Below are 20,033 nucleotides of genomic sequence, written 5' to 3' on the forward strand. Positions count from 1 at the left end.
TTTTTGGTGCAACTGGCCAGTATAGGGATCTGAACCCATGACCTTGGTATTATAAGGCTGCACTCTGACCAACAGAGCTAACTGGCTAGCCCTAAAAAGGAACTTTATGAATAATCTTTCTAACCCCATATATTCCAAATGTAAAATTGAAATCCAAAGGAGATAATGCAAGTGTTCTGCTCCAGGTCTCACAGATAGTTAATGTCAGAAATGAGACTAGAATACAGGTTTCCTCACTCAGTGTTATTTACATAATATTAGAATGTCTTTGCCTTCGAATTAGATGTGTGGCACATTCAAACCTTTGAAAAATAATAAAAGAAACTGAAAGGTCAAGAAAGCAAAACAATAAAAGAAAAAACTGTGATTAATTGCAGTATATACCAGAGGTTATGTATATTCTTTTATGATAGTAATGGCTATAAACAGAAAGTTTTCCTGGTACCAAAGATGTTAAATTTTGCAAAAATGGTATGGTGAAGCATAGCTTAGTACAGATAAGTTGGAAGTTGAAACCAGCTTTCATATATTATAGTATTGTATTTTTTGATGAATTTTTCCAAACATAGCATTGCTTCACTTGCTGTGGAAGATTGAGGCACGTGAAGCGAGAAGATAAATGAGTCAAAGTTTGATGTATCTTACTGCATGAGGATTTTGTACTTGTTAAAATCCAGGACAAACTTGTAAAAGATGTATATTCTCTTCACTTGAAAATACTGCTCTATCATCAAGTTCTAGATTTATAACTTGTTTCATAATCAAGAAGACATAGAAGTAAAGCTAAGAAACATAGATTCTGACATGGCCTTAAAATGTCATTCAGCTTTTTATATTATTCTCATTTGCTCATTATAACACTCTGTAATCTTTTTTTTTTTGGACCGGTACAGCCCTTGGCACGGTGTGGTCAGTACCATGCTCAGCCAGTGAGTGCACCGGCCAACCCTATATAGGATCTGAACCCGCGGCCTTGGCACTGCCAGTGCTGCACTCTCCCAAGTGAGTCACGGGGCCAGCCCAACACTCTGCAGTCTTAATTGTTTAGGAGCCAGATGTTGAAACTGAAAATAGTCTAAATCAGTGGTTTTCAACTGGGAGCTATTTTGGCCGCAGGGGACATTTGACAGTTTCTGGAGACATTACTGCTTTTCAAAATGGGTGTGTATGTGTATGTGCGCTACTGGCATCTAGTTGGTAGAGGCCAGAGTTGCAGCTAAACATCCTGAAGTGCACAAGACAGCTTACTCACAACAAAATTTTTCAGTCCAAAATATCTTTGTCATGGTTTATGAACTCTTATCTAGTCCTTTGAATTGATGTTACATAAGGCGAAATTTTTTTTTTTTTTTTTTTTTTTTTTTGTCTTTTTGTGACAGGCCACACCGTGCTCAGCCAGTGAGCGCCCCGGCCATCCTTATGTAGGATCTGAACCCGCGGTGGGAGCACTGCTGCGCTCTCAGCGCCACACTCTCCCGAGTGTACCACGGGGTCAGCACCATAAGGCGAATTTTAAGAGTAACTGCTGATTGCATAGTTATGTCCTAAATATATTTCTGAGTATTATGGCTTATTCATAGTTGACTTATTTTGTGCAGATTTTATGTTATCGACACATTTAATACTTCCTTTTTACGAAGAGATGAAAATACAAACATTGAAACAGGTAAATTATTACAAAAGGCAAACCTTAATTTGAGGATTACTAATATAAGAAAAGAGATGGCAATTATCTGTTCAGAAATGTCTCGATTACATAGATTCTTAGATTTTAGTAAGAATCTGAAATTCTATATATGAACTTAATTTAAATTCTGATATATTTTATATAGGCTCCCTGATGGATTTTCTCAGCTGTTAAACCTAACCCAGTTATACCTGAATGATGCTTTCCTTGAGTTCTTGCCAGCAAATTTTGGCAGGTAAATTATAGTTTCTTCTAAAACCTTTTATTGTTAGCTCTTATAAAGTTTGCAAAACTACCAGCTGCTTTAATAATACTGTTAATTTACAGTTTTAGAGGCTCTTCTTTTGTAATTTTTCACAAGTATTGTGATTTTTATAGTTTCTTTGGGTCTTGTTATTTTGACTGTGAATTTATTTTCCCAAGTAAACAATAGGGAGTGAGAGTTTAAAAGAAATAAATAAACTGGTTTTTAAGGTGGGAAAAATAGAGTTTTTAATGAGAGTAATTTGTATATTTGAGATGCTGAATGCTGTATTCTTAGCGTTTATCATATTCTAAAATGATTTAATACTTGGTTTATCTGTCTTCCCTGCTGGACTCAAAATTCTTGAGAAAAGAGAATCTGTTTCTGGGATTTACCTCATTGTCTCCCTGATTCCCCCTCTTCCCATCCCTAAATAATTTTTTTTTTAAACAAACAGATGAATGAATGAAATATAGGCATCAAGTTAGTGTTGAATTTATTTAAACAGAACATGCTACCAAACTAAATGTTAATTTTATAGTCATATTTTGTCTAACAATAATTAGCATACTTTGTCAGATCTGTACCTGGCATTTATATTACTTAATCTGCTCATTTTCCCTCTATATTTAGTGGAATGTGCATCACTGAAGTGCCAGAGGATTTCTTTTTCTCCATGTCCCATTATGTTCCCTTATTTATTTCTTCTCAGAGCTGCACTCTAGGGTTGCATTATTGTTCTCTAATCTACCAACAGTTAACAATTTTTGTGGGTATTAGTAAAAGGCATGAAATGCTCTAAAATGGATATTCAAGAATGATCACATGATCCCCTCGAAAATGTCTGGAGGTGCTTACCTTTTTTTCCCTGTAATTCTGAGTAGTAGAAGTAGTCTTTTCTTCCTTTGTATCTTTTTATTCTTCTGTAATTTTAAAAATGTTAATCTGTACATAGTGATTGTGTAATTATTAATATTGCTTGCTTTAAAGCTTTAGAATGTGACATTAATTTGTTAAATTCCTGTCTTTACTATATGATTTGTTCTTTGTTTTGCAGATTAACTAAACTCCAGATATTAGAACTTAGAGAAAATCAATTGAAAATGTTGCCTAAGTAAGTAAAGGTGCTATCCTTTTTAAAATTCAATTTAGAATTCTTAATCCTTAGATCCTTAAAAAATGTGAGTGCAAATTGTTATTAAAAACTGACATTTGTGATCATCATATTTAAATTAGTGGTGTTAAATATAAAAATGTATGCATAACTTTGTACTATGTTAATAGTGATTTCATAACTCTCTGAAATGCAGTCTTTTGTGTGACACAAAAATCAAAATAGTAAGTATGTAAAGCCCACCTGTGTCTCAAATAGAGATCCCAAGTTCACACTAGAGCTCTTACACATTACTCGTTAGAGAGATCTGTAGGGTCTTCATGTGAAAACCGATAACTATATAACTTGTTGTCTGCTTTCTAGTTTACTATAAACTAGAAATGGAGCAATTGGTCCCCTGATGGTAAGCTATCATCAAGAAGAGATGGCATTCCAAATAAGAAGATAAAAATATCAAAGACACAGGTCTACAAACTCAAAATGTACTATAGTCTGTGGCCATTTATTGAACAAGAATCTTAAAAAACCTTTAGTGCATTGCTACATTGTTATAGGTTAGGGGTTGGCAAACTAAGGTTTGTAATTAAGTGTGGCCCACCATCTATTTTTGTAAATAAAGTTTCATTGGAATACAGGCGTGTCCATTTATGTACATATTGTATATGGTTGCTTTTGCTCTACAGTGGTAGAGTTAAGTGGTTGCGACAGAGGCTATATCGTCTGGAGAGCCTGAAATACTTACTATCTGGCTCTTTACAGACAAATTTTGCCATCGTTTGTTGAAATTGAATCATCAAGACTTAATTATCACCTCTTGAGGAGGGAAATATCTCCAGTTAGCCCAGGAGTTAGTTCTATTTACTCAACTTCTATGGCATTGTATTTATATCTGTGATATTTGCCAAATAATTTTAATATATCTTTATATGTCACTCTCTTCTTCCTCAACCAACGTATACACATGTATACATGTGCATGCATGTCTCCAACTCTATCCCCCATGATTCTGAGTTGTTGAGGGCAGAGACAGTGTCTAATTTTCATTCCCAAAAGACAGTATATTTTAGCTGAATAATTGGCAGTTCAATATATGAATGAATGAAGTTTAATATGATTCTGAGTATAAATTAAAGTGGGAATTATGATCCATGTTAAAATTTAGAAAGATCTATATATTTTACAGATTTGGTGCTAACAATGATAACTCCTTAGTTCAAAACTTGACTGGTTTCTAAGAGATTTGAAAAACCAAGATGTAAAGGGGCCATAGTTTAAAATATTAGGAAAGTCATGTGTGTTCAGGTTATGTGACTAGACTTTTTATGATTAAAGATTAGAGCAGTGGGAAGAGCTATATTTTGTTTTGGTTTGGTTTTTTTCCTTTTTTTTTTTTTTTTTTTTTTTTTCTTTTCTTTGGTGGGGTAGCTTTTTAGGTACATAGCTAAGTGAAATTTAATACCACCTAAAGAATACTGGAGGGCACAGTACTAAGAACACAAAGGATGTTATAGGTCCTATGAGGAAGGAAAGGAGTAGGTAAAATGAGTTGAATAAAATTGAATTTTAGAGGTAGGAGGAGGTTTGAGGGATATTGTTTCTATTTTCTCCTTGGAGTAGGAAGCTGGATCTTATTTTAAGATGCAGCCTTATTTCTGAGGTTTCTGAAGTGTGTGAGCAGAACCAAAGTTGCCATTACTAGTTACAGAGAGTTGAGGCACGTTTTTGACATTTATTTTCATCTTTTTCATTGTATATCTGTATCGTTCACATTTTTTTAAATTTGTTTTAAAAGTTAACTTTTCTAGAATGTTGTCTATAATTGAATGTCTCCGACACATTGCTTTTCATTTTTATACCCTCTTCTAAAACTGTTATGCTTTATTTTTACAAATTATACTTGTTGGTATTAGATGTTCAGTTGCTGCATGCGAATTTTCTGTTACCTTGTCATTACAACAATTTTGAAGTGAGAAATATAAGATTATGTTTTGTTTTTTCAATCTTCTTCCCTCCTCACAGCCCTCTACTTTTCTCAAATCTCCACCTGGTATAGCAGTTTGAACATAGGAGCTTAATGTCATAGCATGTGGTTTTATGTCTAGAGAAAGATCCTGGAAAACCTTTTACTTTGTTATGGTGGAAACTAGAACCTCCTTATAGATTTTCTGGGCAAAAACAGATATATGAGTAAGGGAAGTAAAATTATAGTACCCAAACATAGGCACTCGATAAATCTGAGTTAAGGCAGCTTTGAGACAAATTGTCATTGTGTGGTGAATTAAATTAACGGGGTGGTGATAGAATGGCATATTTAAAATGTAAGAGTTAGGGAAGATTTACTTCTTATTTAGGCCAGTAACATAGTGTCGTTACAATTATGGTGTGTTCTTATATTATTCACTAAAAAGCTAGAGAAATGTTTTGACAGTTTTATATTATTTATTATTAATTTTTGTTAAATTTCCAGAGAAGATAGAAATAGTTTATTATGCCATAATTTAAGGTGCCTATGGGTTTTAAATGATGTTTATTTCCAAAGTATTGACATATTAATGTAATAAACTAAATAATATGACAACAACTGTATCTTGGTATTATTCTGTCATATCCTACAAAATTGTTAGTGTAGTTTCTTATCTGGGTAGCTGTTAGCATCTCAATGCATTAAATATTAGGTTTTTCTAAAAACAGCAGTTTAAGAGCATGGATATTCATTTGTGGTAATTAGTAATTAGTTTAATTTCTTTTTTTTTTTTCTTAAAAGATGACCGGTTAAGGGAATCTTAACTCTTGACTTGGTGTTATCAGCATCACGGTCACCCAGTGAGCTAACCGGCCATCCCTATATGGGATCCAAACCTGTGGCCTTGGTGTTATCAGCACCACACTCTCCTGAGTGAGCCACGGGTCGGCCCGTAATTAGTTTAGTTTCTAAAGGTTTCTTTGTCACAGGAGAGGTAAAATTACAACTTAGTTAATTTCATTACAAAACCAGTTTGTACACTATTCAAGTTCTTATAGTTGCAGAGAAGTGTTGATGTTAAGTTGGAAGTTAAAAATGGTATATTGTTGCTTTAATTTAAAATAAATGTCATCTTATTGTGTTGGTCATTCTCATAAAACTTTATTTTGAATTCTATTAGATTTAATTTGTGTATGTGGGGAACAATGTAACATTTACTGTTCCTAGCATTTTGAAAGTTAATTTTCAGATTTATAGTTACAAATACAAGTATATGAGCAATCTTAAAGACTTTTGGGAATTATAGTAGTAATTATTATGTATCTGCCAAATAGTCTGATTCATTAGCTGATTTATAGTGTATGAAAATTGATTCTGTGAAAAATTGGAAATCCATTATTCATTTCTGGCCTGTGGGTTTAAATTTATTGCAATTGCTTCTTAACAATAGATATTAGAAGACTGATGAGAAGCCAAAATTAGAGAATAATTGATAACAATTCATTTTATATAGAAATTAAATATGAATTTTACTTTTCTTAGAAAACTAATGTTTTTATTTTGTCAACATGTGAAAGCCTATACTTCATTGCATGTTACATAAGAATGTTTTAAACAATTGCATGAAATTTGAAAGCTTTCATGTAATTGATATTTTGGTATAGTTAATTCTATTTTTTATTCCGTTGTGAATAGAACCATGAATAGACTGACCCAGCTGGAAAGACTGGATTTGGGAAGTAATGAATTCACAGAAGTGGTGAGTTCTCACCAGTCCCACTATCTATAAGTCCTACATTTGATCAAAAACAAAATGTGAAAATTAATGTATTTCTTTTAAAAATTGGATAAATATATACATTTTTTTGAGCTTTAAGAAATGAAAGTTTTTAACCAGACCTTTTTAGACAGAAAAATTAATCAGATAGAAAAATCTGGCATAAGTGAGAATAAAATGTAAAATGGAGAGATCTGTGGAAGGGATACCTAAAAGTTTTTTAGCATGGGAAGCAAAAAAATTTGAGAGAGAAGTGAAAAACAATAGTCTAGAATGCAGCAAGTAATGTAGTTCTGAGTCAAATAACTCCCTGTGTATTGCTTATGAATTTATTCAATGATAAGATACTTCTCTGTAATTTTACTTAATAGCTAAAGGAAAAATCATTGAGTGAAACAACTGTTATTTCTGAGTTAGTAATGAGACCTCTGCATTGTGTTTATTTTTTGTATGCTAAGTGTACTACTATGATGCTGACTCTGAAAGGAAAGGAGTACATAAGCAGTTTTTTGTCTTTAGTCAGTGTTCCAAGAGATCTCTGAAAATAAGCTAGGTGTTTTTTTGAAGAGGAATTAATCAAGCTGAATATCATCTTCATTAAAATTTTAAAATTGTGTTTACTAGTTTGTTGTTTTAAATTGTGGTAGCTTTTTCAAATGTAGTCTTAAGAACAAGAGTTTTTCAGCACTGTGTGGTAGCTTTTTCAAATGTAGTCTTAAGAACAAGAGTTTTTCAGCACTGTTCGCAGTAGTATTGCCCTGTGGGGTATTGTGGATATTGTATTGCACATTTCAGCTAAGATACCTCATATCTTCTCTAAAATACTCTTTTTTATATACTTTATTCTAATTGAGGGTGGTATCTGTTGGATTTTATTGTGTTTTGAAGAGTTTTCCTTGTGAAAAAATATATGTTATGCTTCCTAAATGATTTATCTGTTGTGCCCTTTTTCAATATTTGTTTTATGTATATTAATCTGTTTCTATATTAACTGTTTGAAATTTTTTTGGGGTAGGGGGAGCAACTGGCTGGTAAGGGTATCTGAACCCTTGACCTTGGTGTTACCAACACCACGCTCTAACCAGAGTGAGCTTATTGGCCAGCCCCCTGAAAATTCTTCATAATTTTTAATTTCGTGAATCCAATAAGCTTTCAAAATTATCATTAATTTTTGTTCCATTTTGGTCTTCCAGCACTATACATTTTTACAAACTTGCTAAAAGAATTACAACAGTAAAGGACAAACAGAAATTTCTTTTAATTCAAGCTACATCTAGAATTCTTACGTATATTTATATATTAACAGTAAGTCTGAATGACATGCCTTTTTTATATGACTCATGTTATTAAGGTGGTTCGATGAGATGGTACTCTATGCCATCCCATGATCATTGATTGCACACAGAAATAACCTTGAAGGAGGCATTTGGATCTTTAGCCTCAAAAATTTTGCCTGTATGCCAGGGTTCACCACAACACTTGGATTAATTTTAGGTTCTCAACACCATATTATAAACAAGTTTTCACTATGTAATTAAGAATTTTATTAGGAGTTTAAATAACAGATATTATTATCATGCAGTTATGCCTTTGTTTATTTACCTTTCCTTATTGTTGGACATTTAAGGATATATGTTGCCCTTTTTTCTCTCTTTTTACTAATGTGACCAGGGAACATCTTTGTTATTTTCCTAAGCTTTCCTAAGCTTTGAAAGACTGTATTGTTTTACTGATAATGAATGAGAGCATTTTTTATTGTATGCATCAAAGCAGTAGGTCTTATTCTTATTTCTTTATTAATTGTATAAATACTTGACCCTGTTGTGTAAATCCAAAACTTAAGTGAGTTTTATGTACTCTACTTTTATGGAATGTCTGTCTTTGATTTCTTCTTAATAATGCTATTTTAGTAACTGTGATACAGTAGAAAGACTTGCATCCTGGCTATCGCTCCCCCCTTTTTTCCTTTTATGTAATGTCTTGAAACCAAAAGGTTATCATTAGAATTAGAAATTCTCAGGGTTTTTTATTTTGCCAGATAAGACATTTACATAAATTAATTGGACTCCTCCCCACTTCCCCTATCCAAACAGCCTGAAGTACTTGAGCAACTAAGTGGATTGAAAGAATTTTGGATGGATGGTAACAGACTGACTTTTATTCCAGGGGTATGTATATGAAATTTTAAATGACTTCACACATTGCTGTCTCTCCTTTGCAGTTTTGTGAATTGTGTGTTTTTAAATTACTTTTAATTACTTAAAAATATGGATTGTTAAGTTAATTCTTTATTAAATTACTGTAAGCAAATTAATTTTTTTTTGGTAACTGTGAGCACATTCTTGATTAAAATCTGAAAATTTCTCTAGTAAACTTTTGTAAATAGTCTCTTTTTAATACTGTAGAGTGTGTTCTATCCAGTGGTAGCAATTGAATTATATCCTAATTCAGTTTGCCCAGGGGATTGTCAAACTAGGATGTTTTCCATGAACTTTCTGTCTTATCAACTGGCAAATTGTAAATTCCTGTGTCTAAAGAAGCCACAAGAATTTCCATACGTGCTATCTCCCTAGGAGGTGATGGACAACTGAGTTCCCGAAGAAAAGTATATGTCCTTTGTCGCTCTGGTAGGCTAAAATTAGTAGGAGTTCTTAGCTTTATTACTGAATACATTTCTACTGGCATTTAAATTAAAAACAGTTTGTGAGTCCTTTTTCTTATATTAACACTTAGTTGTTAATTAAAATTTGGTATTAGGTTTATTACCTAAACTTTTTACAAGTTAGTTAATGTTGCTAGAGTCATTAAATTTTCTTTTTCTACTTACAGTTTATCGGTAGTTTGAAACAGCTCACATATTTGGATGTTTCTAAAAATAGTATTGAAATGGTTGAAGAAGGAATTTCAGCATGTGAAAACCTTCAAGACCTCCTATTGTCAAGCAATTCACTTCAACAATTGCCTGAAACTATTGGTTTGTATTGCTTTTAAATTCATGTAATAAATTTTTACTAAAATTTAAGGCTTCCATATAATCTCAGATTTTATTTGTTATAAGGAAGTTCTACTGTACTACCACAGTAACAGATCTTATTTGAAGTTTTCCTGATGTGATTAGTTGTCCAGTTTACTCCTTTATTGATATTACTGTGTTTTTATTTACTCTAAGGAAATCTCATTTTTATATTGCAATAAATTTAAATTATTTAAAGAGAAGTTAAGTTGTCCAAATTTGGTTTAACTCTTGATCACAGCCCTTATTTGGTAACTTTTTCAGTCTAACTTCGTTATAGACTCATAAAAGAAAACAGACCAGTTGAACAAATCCTGTGAGATCTGTAATTGTTATTGAGTCTGTATTTGTGTAGTTGCTTGTTTTGTGATGTGTCAAGGGAATTGAATTATTTTGATGAAAGGGCCAAAAACTTAAGCATTGACATCTTCATAATATTTTAATATAAAAACCAAAACATATTTTTACATATTTCTCAATTGAATTGTGTAGTCATTTTAGATGAGTTTTACATTTTGTGAATCATTAGGATTTTACTCTACTCTAATTTAATCAATACTTTTACTTTTTAAATTAAAATATATTTTATTGTTTTAGTATTTGGTATACTTAGAATAGTTTGTTATACACCTTTAGAAACTCTTCATACTACAATTTCTTTAAATCCATTAATTCAACAAATTTGTATTATGTATTTTCTCTGTGCCATGGCATTGTTTTTAGAAGCAGGGCTGCAGTAGTTATCAGTGTAAACAAAAAGTCCCTACTCTCATGAAACTTACATTTTAGTAGGATTTAATAAACAAATATACACTATGTTAAGAGATGATGTGGGTGAAAATTGAAAATATAAGGTAAGGGAATAAAGTGATGGAGTTGAGGATAGTCTCTTTTAGACAGGTTGGTTAGGAAAGTTTTTCCTAATTCTAGTCAAGTGTAATGTATCTCACATTGACTGTTGGTGGACTTGCTTCTAGTTTGAGCTGAAAAGTTGTATATTATTTCTTCTCTCAATAGGTTCACTGAAGAATGTAACAACTCTTAAAATAGATGAAAACCAACTAATGTACCTACCAGACTCTATAGGAGGGTAAGATTTTTGTTAATGTTTAGTCCCTTGAAGATTTTACTTTTATTTCAGCTTGCCATATATATTTTCAGATATTTGCATAAATGACATCTAATGAAGCTTCTGTAAGTATTTAAGTAAGTAATTAGTATACAGGTTGGGTATATTTATAATGAAGACACAGATCTATTTATTATTGGTGAAGTATAGCTTTGTGAAGTGCTTTCACTAGGTTTGTTAAAGGTAAGTTCAAATGTTCTGTGTTCTTAAATTTTGTGTTATATGTAGAAAACTTTTTATATAATGTTTGTCTCTTTTTTTAATTAAAGGTTAATATCAGTAGAAGAATTGGATTGTAGTTTCAATGAAGTTGAAGCTTTGCCTTCATCTATTGGGCAGCTTACTAACATAAGAACCTTTGCTGCAGATCATAATTACTTACAGCAGTTACCCCCAGAGGTACTGTATTTTAAATTTGTCTTGGATTTTTGTCTTTGCCTCTTTTTCTAATTATCCTTGTTATAGCTCTCTAGTTTGGTTTTGTTTATTTTCTTCCTAAAATAATTTATTAAATTATTTATTTTCTGAATAATAACTAGCTATGTTAATGTACATGTGTCTAAGTACTTTCCTGAAAGTATTTTACATGAAAACTAATAATTAAAAAGGGAAAATGTAACAATCATTCTGTTTTTAAATGTGAAGTGTATTTTTCATAACTTTCAAAAATCATGTTCATGTGTTGTTTAGCCCACAGGCCAAATTTCTGATCCCCATTTTATGTTTTTCTTTTAGATTGGAAGCTGGAAAAATATAACTGTGCTGTTTCTCCATTCTAATAAACTTGAGACACTTCCAGAGGAAATGGGTGATATGCAAAAATTAAAAGTCATTAATTTAAGTGATAATAGGTTTGTAATACTATATTCATAAATGGGTTTATTGGAGACATTGAAATTAAAGTTTGATATATGATAGAGTAGCTCATGCTTGTTCCTCTTGTCATATATACGTTTAATTTTTTTAAAAAATAGAATGACCTAATTTTATCTGATGTTAATTATCATACTCTGGTTGTCACTGTTAATTTTGCGTCAATTTAGTATATAACCTTTAGTTTCTCTTTATGGTAACCTTTTTTATTCCTAAAGTCAGATCTTCACCTTAATACTACTATTGAACAAAGCAACTTTTGATGTAAACTATTGATTATATTTTTCTGGGCGGAGGTGTGGTTAGGTACTCACTCACATAGCTTGGGCAACAAAGCCAAGGCACAGAGCAAATTGACCAGTACAGTTGCTTAGTTAGAGCAGTGTTTAAGTTAAAAACAGAATGTGCATACTTTCTGTTGAGGTAAAGATACTAATGGTGATGATAAAACAACATCGTGGAGTGTTTATTTACATTTTGCTTGGATAGTATCTTGAAATCTCAAAATGATCCTAAGAAATAGAACAGGAATACCTGTTGTACTATGTAGGAGAAATCCCAGACTCAAATTTAAGGTGATTCACATAGCTTATAAGGAAGAGCTTTCATTTATACCCAGTTTTTTGACTAGTTACGATAGTCTATCTTATATAAGATATTGTTTAAGATAAGACGATAGTCTATTTTATTTAAAAAAAAAAAAAACAACCACTGCTTTCTTATTAAATTCCTATTTTGGCCTGTACTTTTTACCCTAAAACTAGAGCACTAGGTTCTGATAAATTGCCTTGAAAGATAGGCACAGAAGACTAGTTAGGCAAAAGATAGCAAGGTTGAAGTAGATACCTGTTTTAAATAGGGTGCTATTTTAATTTAGCATTCTAGTGAGTATTTATATTTTTACTTATTATATCTTAGTGCTGGCCCACAAAGAAATACAGAGCAGTACAGTTTTTATAACAAACTTACCACTAAGAGTACTTTCTATTACAGTTTATTTGTTCTAAATACAAATAAAAAAGCAATTTTATGAGACCTTGCTTAATATGTCCTTGTCTTTTGTCTAAGACAGAGACAGTCAACTGTTTTTTTAACAGATAATTTTTATTGTGGTTTTTAGATTATTCATTTTTTTGTCAGCTAAATTTAATTTGATTGAAGAATTATATTTTTAAAACTCTTATAAAACTTGATAATATTTTGTCTTATGCTCTATAGAAAGATCTATATTGGGCTTTTTTCTCCTTTTAAACCTGTTGGCGTATGCAATTATATAGTATTGTTCATAAATCACTATATTTTATTTTTTTATTTTTATTTTTAATTTTTTCTTTTTTTTTTTAAATTTTATTTTGTCGATATACATTGTAGCTGATTATTGCTCCCCATCACCAAAACCTCCCTCCCTTCTCCCTCCCCCCTCTCCTCCCCAACAATGTCCTTTCTGTTTGCTTGTCGTATCAACTTCAAATAATTGTGGTTGTTATATCTTCTTCCCCCCCCACTATATTTTATTTTAAAATAAATAGCTAGCATTTATTTTAAGTCTTCTCATTTTAAAGTTTAATGTTTGATTTTTTTTTTTCCCTACAGATTAAAGAATTTGCCCTTTAGCTTTACAAAGCTGCAACAATTGACTGCTATGTGGCTCTCAGATAATCAGGTGGGAGTTCTGATTTTGAAAAAACTGGCTTTCTAGTTGTATAATTATGCACTCTAATTTACTTTGAAGAATAGTTATACACTGGTACACATTGTAATAATGTATTTTATATATATAAGGAAAATCTTAGAAAATATTTAAAAACAGATTTATAAAATAGGTGTCTATAAATAATAAATCTTGTTGGACTTGCCTGGTTTCTCCCAAATCCATAAAAATATATAGAGATTGCAAAATTAGGCTTGATGCTTCCTAATTTTAGTAGCATTGCCTCATGTACTTGTCATTTTTTTGTGGTGAGAACACTTAAAATCTACTCTCTCAGCAGTTTCCAGGAACACTATACATTTTTATTAACTATAGCACCATGTTGTTCAATAGATCTCTTAAACTTATTCCTCTGTGTAATGGAAACTTTGTACCCTTTGACCAACATATCCCAATCTACATGCCCATGTCCCGGCTGCCAGCCCCTCGTAACCACCATTTTACTATGTTTCCATGAGTTTGCCTTTTTTAGGTTTCACATGTAAGTGAGATTAATGTGGTATTTGTCTTTCTGTTCCTGGCTTATTTCACTTAACATAATATCCTCCAGGTTCATCCATGTTTTTACAAATGACAAGATTTCTTTCTTCTTTAAGACTGAATAGTATTCTGCTGCCTGTGTGTGTGTGTGAGATATATTTGCTTTTATTAGAGCTCGAGCACAGGGGATTATTATCTCTATTATATGTTCAAATCTTTAACTTTCTCATTTCTCTTAATTGAATATTTTAAGTTTGGAACTTGATTTGAAGTTTTACCACTGGATTCAGAATGCATTAGATGGTCACTGTCTTATGCCAGTTGCTAATTCTACAGTATGAATGAGACATAGCTCCTGATATTGAGGAATTCTCAGACTAACTTCATTAGTACAATATCACTTTTGTGGATAAATTAATGCCGGTAATTTATGCCATATGGTTCATTTTAGTGAAATTGTCAAGTATCTACTACAATTTCTTCATATTTATATAGTGTTTTCTCATTCTCTGCCCACTCACTACTTGATAATAGTTTTAAAACAAAATTGTGTGGATGGAGGTCTTCATTCCTCAAAGTTTGGCAGAATATTTAGTAAAACATATCAGATGTTGCTAGAAAATTTCCCATACTGTATGAAGGAGTAATTTTATAAAAGAACAAAGTATAGAGGAGAGGGTATACCAGAGAAGTTCAATTATGAATTATGAAAATAAATTGCTCTACTGATTATATAGACCAGTACATGCAGTAATATAATTTTTGTGAGTCTTTGAAGGCATGAGCATTGTTTATTAATTTATTCCCTCGTTCTTTTTGTGATTCTCAAGAATCTTTATTGAACAACTGCTTTGTAATAGGCAGTCTAAAATAGGGGAAACAGTAAAATTTAGAAAGTTATTTTAATACAGTGAGATAAGACTTGATAAGGCTAGGTTTCAGGATCAAAGATGAGGATAACTTGGGAATGTAAAGGAAGGTTTCCCAGGGGAGGAAATGTTTGCAGTGCCTGAATTACCTCTCAAAAGAGGAATAGGATTTAAACGAAGGGGAACAGCATTCTGGTTAGAAGGAATAACTTGAGCATGAGCCTTTAGATGTAAAGTAGCCTAGTATATTTGATAACTTTACAAGTGGGTCATTGTGACTAGAGCATAACCTGTGAGTGGAAGAGGTAGGAAATGAGGCCACAGAGGCAGAGTTCATGGAGGATCTTGTATGCCATGTGAAGGAACTTCTATTATATTTCAAGGATGGAAGATAGATTTTTTTTTTTTTATCTTGTATGTCTACTCTCATCAATTATGAGTGGCTTCCTGAGAAATTGTGTTATGGATTTCTGAGGCCATATTCAAGCTCAGTGGAAAATTTCTGTAATTAGGGTAACCATGTGATTTATTGTTTATAATAGGACATTTTTGGGGGTGTGAAAGGGGCTCCATTGATAACTATGTCAGAGCAACATGTGAAATTTCTATCCCAGGCAAATTGGGAATTTGGTCATTCTAGTTATGATCAGTTATTCATGTCTGCTATGAGTATAAGAGAAGGAAGTGATCATTGTGATACATACGGATATGAGAGCCAGTGTAACCCTTAAACAGGCAAAAAGTATGATCAGATTAGTATTTTAGGAAGACGTTTTTGGCTGTATTATGGAAGATGGATATAGTAGAGGGTAATACCAACTGTGAGGAGATACTGAGTTGGTGGACATTACCGTACTTTAGGCAACAGAAAATGCTGGCTTGAACTAAATGATAATAGGTCTAGGGAAGAGCAGATACTTTTAGGTTATAATTTAAAAGGTGAAATCAATAGAACATATGAAGAATGTATATATGTGAGGAGAGAGTAAAAGCAAAGATGAGCATCAGAGATTTGGCCTGAGTGACTAGGTGAATATTGCTGCCATAACCAAGAAAGGGAACCACAAGAAAAAGAAATACGTTCATGGGAAGACGTTAAGTTCCAGTTCAACATGCTGAGTTTAGAAGTACCTTTGGTTATAACCAAGTGGGCATGTATAGGACAGTCTGGTGGCCAATGAACCCTCTGACTCTGTTTTAGGTTGTGCTTTCTGTGCTCTTAATTTCCCCATTCTTTTAATTTCTAACTTTAAGGAATTTCTCACGATTGCTCATGAAGGCATCATTTCTTTTTTTCCGGTACTATTATAAATTTATTCTTTTTGCTTATTTGTAAAGTTTTTTCCCTTTGTTTAAAAAGATTTGTGACACTAGAAGAGATACATATTTGCATTAAGACCATTCATTGTTTTAATAACTTTTTCTAGGGAATGGTCTCATAGCTTTTATTGTTTTTCTTAGAAGGGATTACATAAAATAATTTTTTTAATGGTGGGGATGGATGAATCCTGAGGAATGCTAATGTTTAAGTGGCAGGTAGATTAATCAAATTAAAAAGAGCAGTCATAGAGGTAGAAGGAAAACTGTCTTGCTGGTTTCAAGTTAAGAGTGAAGACACTAGCCTGAAGGAAGAAGTTGTTAATAGGATAAATGCTGTCGAGAAGTCAGTTATGATGAAATCAGAAAAATGCTCATTTTTCCAATTATATTTGGCAATTTATACTTCCCAACTTAAATTGACTAGCTAAAGTAATATGTCAAAAACCAGATTGAAGGAGTTTAAGGAATAAATCGATGACAGATGACAGAATGGAGCCATATGATGTTGATTTTTCTTTTAAGAAGGTTGGATGAGAAGGAAAAGGAGTGGAACATAGAGAAATTGGTAGCTAGGGGCAGGGAAAGCAGGGATCCTTTAACATTAGAGAGCATGTTTATTACAGGTTATTGGAAAGCGGCTGTGTGGAGAATAAGATTAAGAATGTGAGAGGGGGTTGGATACCTAGGATGGAAACACAAGGAATTAAAAGCTATGACAAGATTTTTATCCTTTTGAGGAGATCTTGGGTCTGAAATTTGTGAGATGGAAGGCTAATGTACATTGTGATACACTTAGAGTATAGCATTTCCCACACTCATAGCTGTTCCAGAATTCTTTCTTTTATTTCTTTAGAATATTTTTTAAAGAAGATAATATCTTCAGAATACTATTTAGGAAATGTAGAAGGATTTTCAGGCAACATTGAGAGCCCTATTGAAGTACTATTAATATCACTACACAAATACAAGTGTACAAGTACAAATTTGTAGTGATACAAATTTGCTCAGCTGTGTAATACAGGGAAAGCACACAGTTGTTATGATCTTAGGCTGCAATTTTGCCAAGCCAGATACAAGAAAAGGACAGTGCAGCAAGGAGGTCTTGTTTATTGTCAAGAAAGTGGTTGAAATGAGAGGTGGTTTTTGCTATAAAAAGGGGAGCAAAGATATGAGCAAATGATGGGAAGAATGTCAGAAGGTCAAAGAACTAGCAGTCTTGGTGAGGGTAATCAACAAATATTGTGGGAACAGTGGAGTGAGAGAGCTGAATGGTGTCTGTTACCATACTCTGCTGATTGTCCTTTGATTGACTACTCTTCATTCTCCTTTTGAGGCATGTATCTTCTGCCAGTGCTTTATATGTTGGTGCTCTTCATGCTACTCTAGGCTCTGCGTTAGTTTCTCTATACTGTACTTTCTCCTGAAATTGCTACTGCTGTTCTCCTATCCCAATTCCTGTGCCTGAACTTCACGTTCATGTGCCTGCTTAACATTGCAACCTAGATGTCTCAAAATCAGTCACCCTAAAATTGAACAAACTATTTTCTGCCCAAAATATGTTTCTTTTCCTGGATTCCCCAGCTCAGTAAAAAGTACTTGATGGAGGCAGAGACCTAGGAATGTAAACTCTTAATTATTATTTTTCCCTATACTTCAGTCCTGTAGGATTTGTTGCCAAGCCCTGTTGAATCTTAATTTAAATATCTCTGTTGTCTGTGTGCTTTGCTTTATTCCTGTTGCCACTTCCCTTAAATACTGTCCACGATCATCTTTTGCTTAGACTGCACTGTCAACTAGTTACCATTGGACAATAGTACTAGTGTCAATACAATAGTACAGTAGTTACCAGTGTCATGTGACTGGTCCAAATTGAGATGTGGTATAAGTGTAAAGTACACACTGGATTTTGTAGCCTTAGTAAAAACAGAGAATGTAAATTCACAATTTTTATTCTGGATTGCATGTTAAAATTATAATACATTGACTATGTTATGTTAAATTAAATACATTATCAAAATTAATTTCATCTTTTTGCTTTTTTAAAAAAATGTGGCTGCTAGAAAATCATAAATTATCTATGGTTTTCATTTTTGTCTCACATTATATTTCTTTTGGACAGTGCTAACTTAGACTGTTGGGATAGCTTCCTAACACGTCTTTGCCTCCAGTGTTGCCATCACATCCAACCCCTTATCATTCTGATTCCATTCTGAACCACACTGTAACTCAAGCGATCCTTTAATCTGACCCTAACACTAACCTACTTAAAACCTTTTCATGATCTTTTTTTACATATATATTATATGCCTCAACACCCTACTTACCTGTACCCTTTGTACTTCCCCAAAATGAGTTCTGCTCTTTTGAAACATACTTCCTTTCCCTTCTTACCTAGCTTCTTATCCTCTTATCCTCACTGTAAACTTTATTTCAGTAATGCTTTCCTAATTATTCAAGATTGTGATAAGTGAATAACTTCTCCTATATGTTCTCTTAGTTCCCCTTCTGCCCTGTAATTACACTGTATTGCAATTGCCTATTTTGTTATCTGTATTCTTCCTCTCATATGCTATAAACTCTACAAAGTCAGTAGAGATACATATTTTACTCACTACTGTATACCCAGTGTCTGTCATAGTGCTTTGCAATATAAAAGGCTCTTAGTAAATATGTGTTGAATGAGTGATTTTAGACTTCAGAGGAAGAATGTTTACAGGTGATATTTTAGGGATTATGGAAGGGAGTGGAGTGAGTATCTGAAATGAAATAGAATTAAAGATCACTGGAATTAGATGTTCAAGGAACTGAGAAGTTCGATACATAGTTCTCAACCCCTTTTCTCTGTCTTGTACCCTGTAAATGTCAGGTAGTTTTCTTATTACACCTTTATTGAAATATAATTCACATACCATACAATTCACGCATTTTAGATTTTGGGGGTGGGGTTGGGGGGGCAGCTAGCTGGTAAGGGGATTCTAACTCTTGACCTTGGTGTTGTAACGTTTCTAGAAATTTTTTTTCAATTCACCCATTTTAAAGTGTACAATTTAGTTGTATGTTCACAGAGTTGTGCAATGATTACTACAGTTAATTTTAGAACATTTTCAAGGCAATTAGCTTTTTAAAGCCTTTCAGATAATTTTGATTTGCCCATCGTAGGGGACATACTTCCTCCTTCCCGCACACTACTCATAACACTTGGCCAATTGTATGGCTCATCTGCCTTTTATGTCTGTTGAATTACCCATGACTGTGGAAAAAGTCAGAAATACATGGATACTACCAGGAGGTCAGTGGATAATAGGAAAGGAGATTGAATATAGAGACAGGAGTTACATGCCTCAAAGGAACAAGAGTTTAATGATAGAGGAATAATGATCTCACAGTATTGTTAAGTGCTGCTCCCACCTACCTAGGGTGGATGAGGTGTGGGAGAATAAGCAACCTGTATTTGGGGCTTTTTTTTTTTTTCTTCACTGTCTCTGGGAAAGGAGTAGAGCTACCACTTCATTATCTGAGAAAGTCAAGGAAAATGTTCAGAAGTTTGAGATGCAGGGCAGTTTGTTTACTGTGGAACAAGGAGGGGAAACAAAGGAAGTGTTTGAAGCATTTATGAATAGGAGTAAGATTACAGGATGGCATTAACTAGCTGGAAGATTTTCACAAGAATAGGTCCAAAAATTAATTTTATAGGGTGGCATGTGAGGGGAGGATTGGATTGTAGTTCTGTGCCTATCTGGAGCCAGCCAAGGCTTTTATTGGTAGGATTTTAGGTGAATTGATTGGCAAAAAGAATTATTTATATTAAGGAGTTGATAACATTTGTTAACCAGTTAGGAAAAAGTCCTAAAAA

General features: G+C 32.9%; 1 protein-coding gene across 5 annotated transcripts in view; it reads left to right on the top strand.

The window, feature by feature from the left end:
* Window positions 1–20,033, top strand: part of ERBIN (erbb2 interacting protein) — a 144,044-nt gene that overhangs the window by 86,158 nt on the left and 37,853 nt on the right. For all 5 annotated transcript variants that reach the window (XM_063087228.1, XM_063087224.1, XM_063087225.1 and 2 more), the window contains exons 6-14: window positions 1,833–1,922; window positions 2,989–3,045; window positions 6,704–6,767; window positions 8,879–8,953; window positions 9,615–9,759; window positions 10,816–10,888; window positions 11,197–11,326; window positions 11,663–11,778; window positions 13,394–13,463. In XM_063087228.1, the coding sequence (XP_062943298.1) occupies window positions 1,833–1,922; window positions 2,989–3,045; window positions 6,704–6,767; window positions 8,879–8,953; window positions 9,615–9,759; window positions 10,816–10,888; window positions 11,197–11,326; window positions 11,663–11,778; window positions 13,394–13,463 (820 nt within the window). The remainder of the gene's footprint in view (window positions 1–1,832; window positions 1,923–2,988; window positions 3,046–6,703; window positions 6,768–8,878; window positions 8,954–9,614; window positions 9,760–10,815; window positions 10,889–11,196; window positions 11,327–11,662; window positions 11,779–13,393; window positions 13,464–20,033) is intronic.

This window comes from Cynocephalus volans, chromosome 2 (genome assembly GCF_027409185.1).
Source record: "Cynocephalus volans isolate mCynVol1 chromosome 2, mCynVol1.pri, whole genome shotgun sequence".
Taxonomy (NCBI): Eukaryota; Metazoa; Chordata; class Mammalia; order Dermoptera; family Cynocephalidae; genus Cynocephalus; species Cynocephalus volans.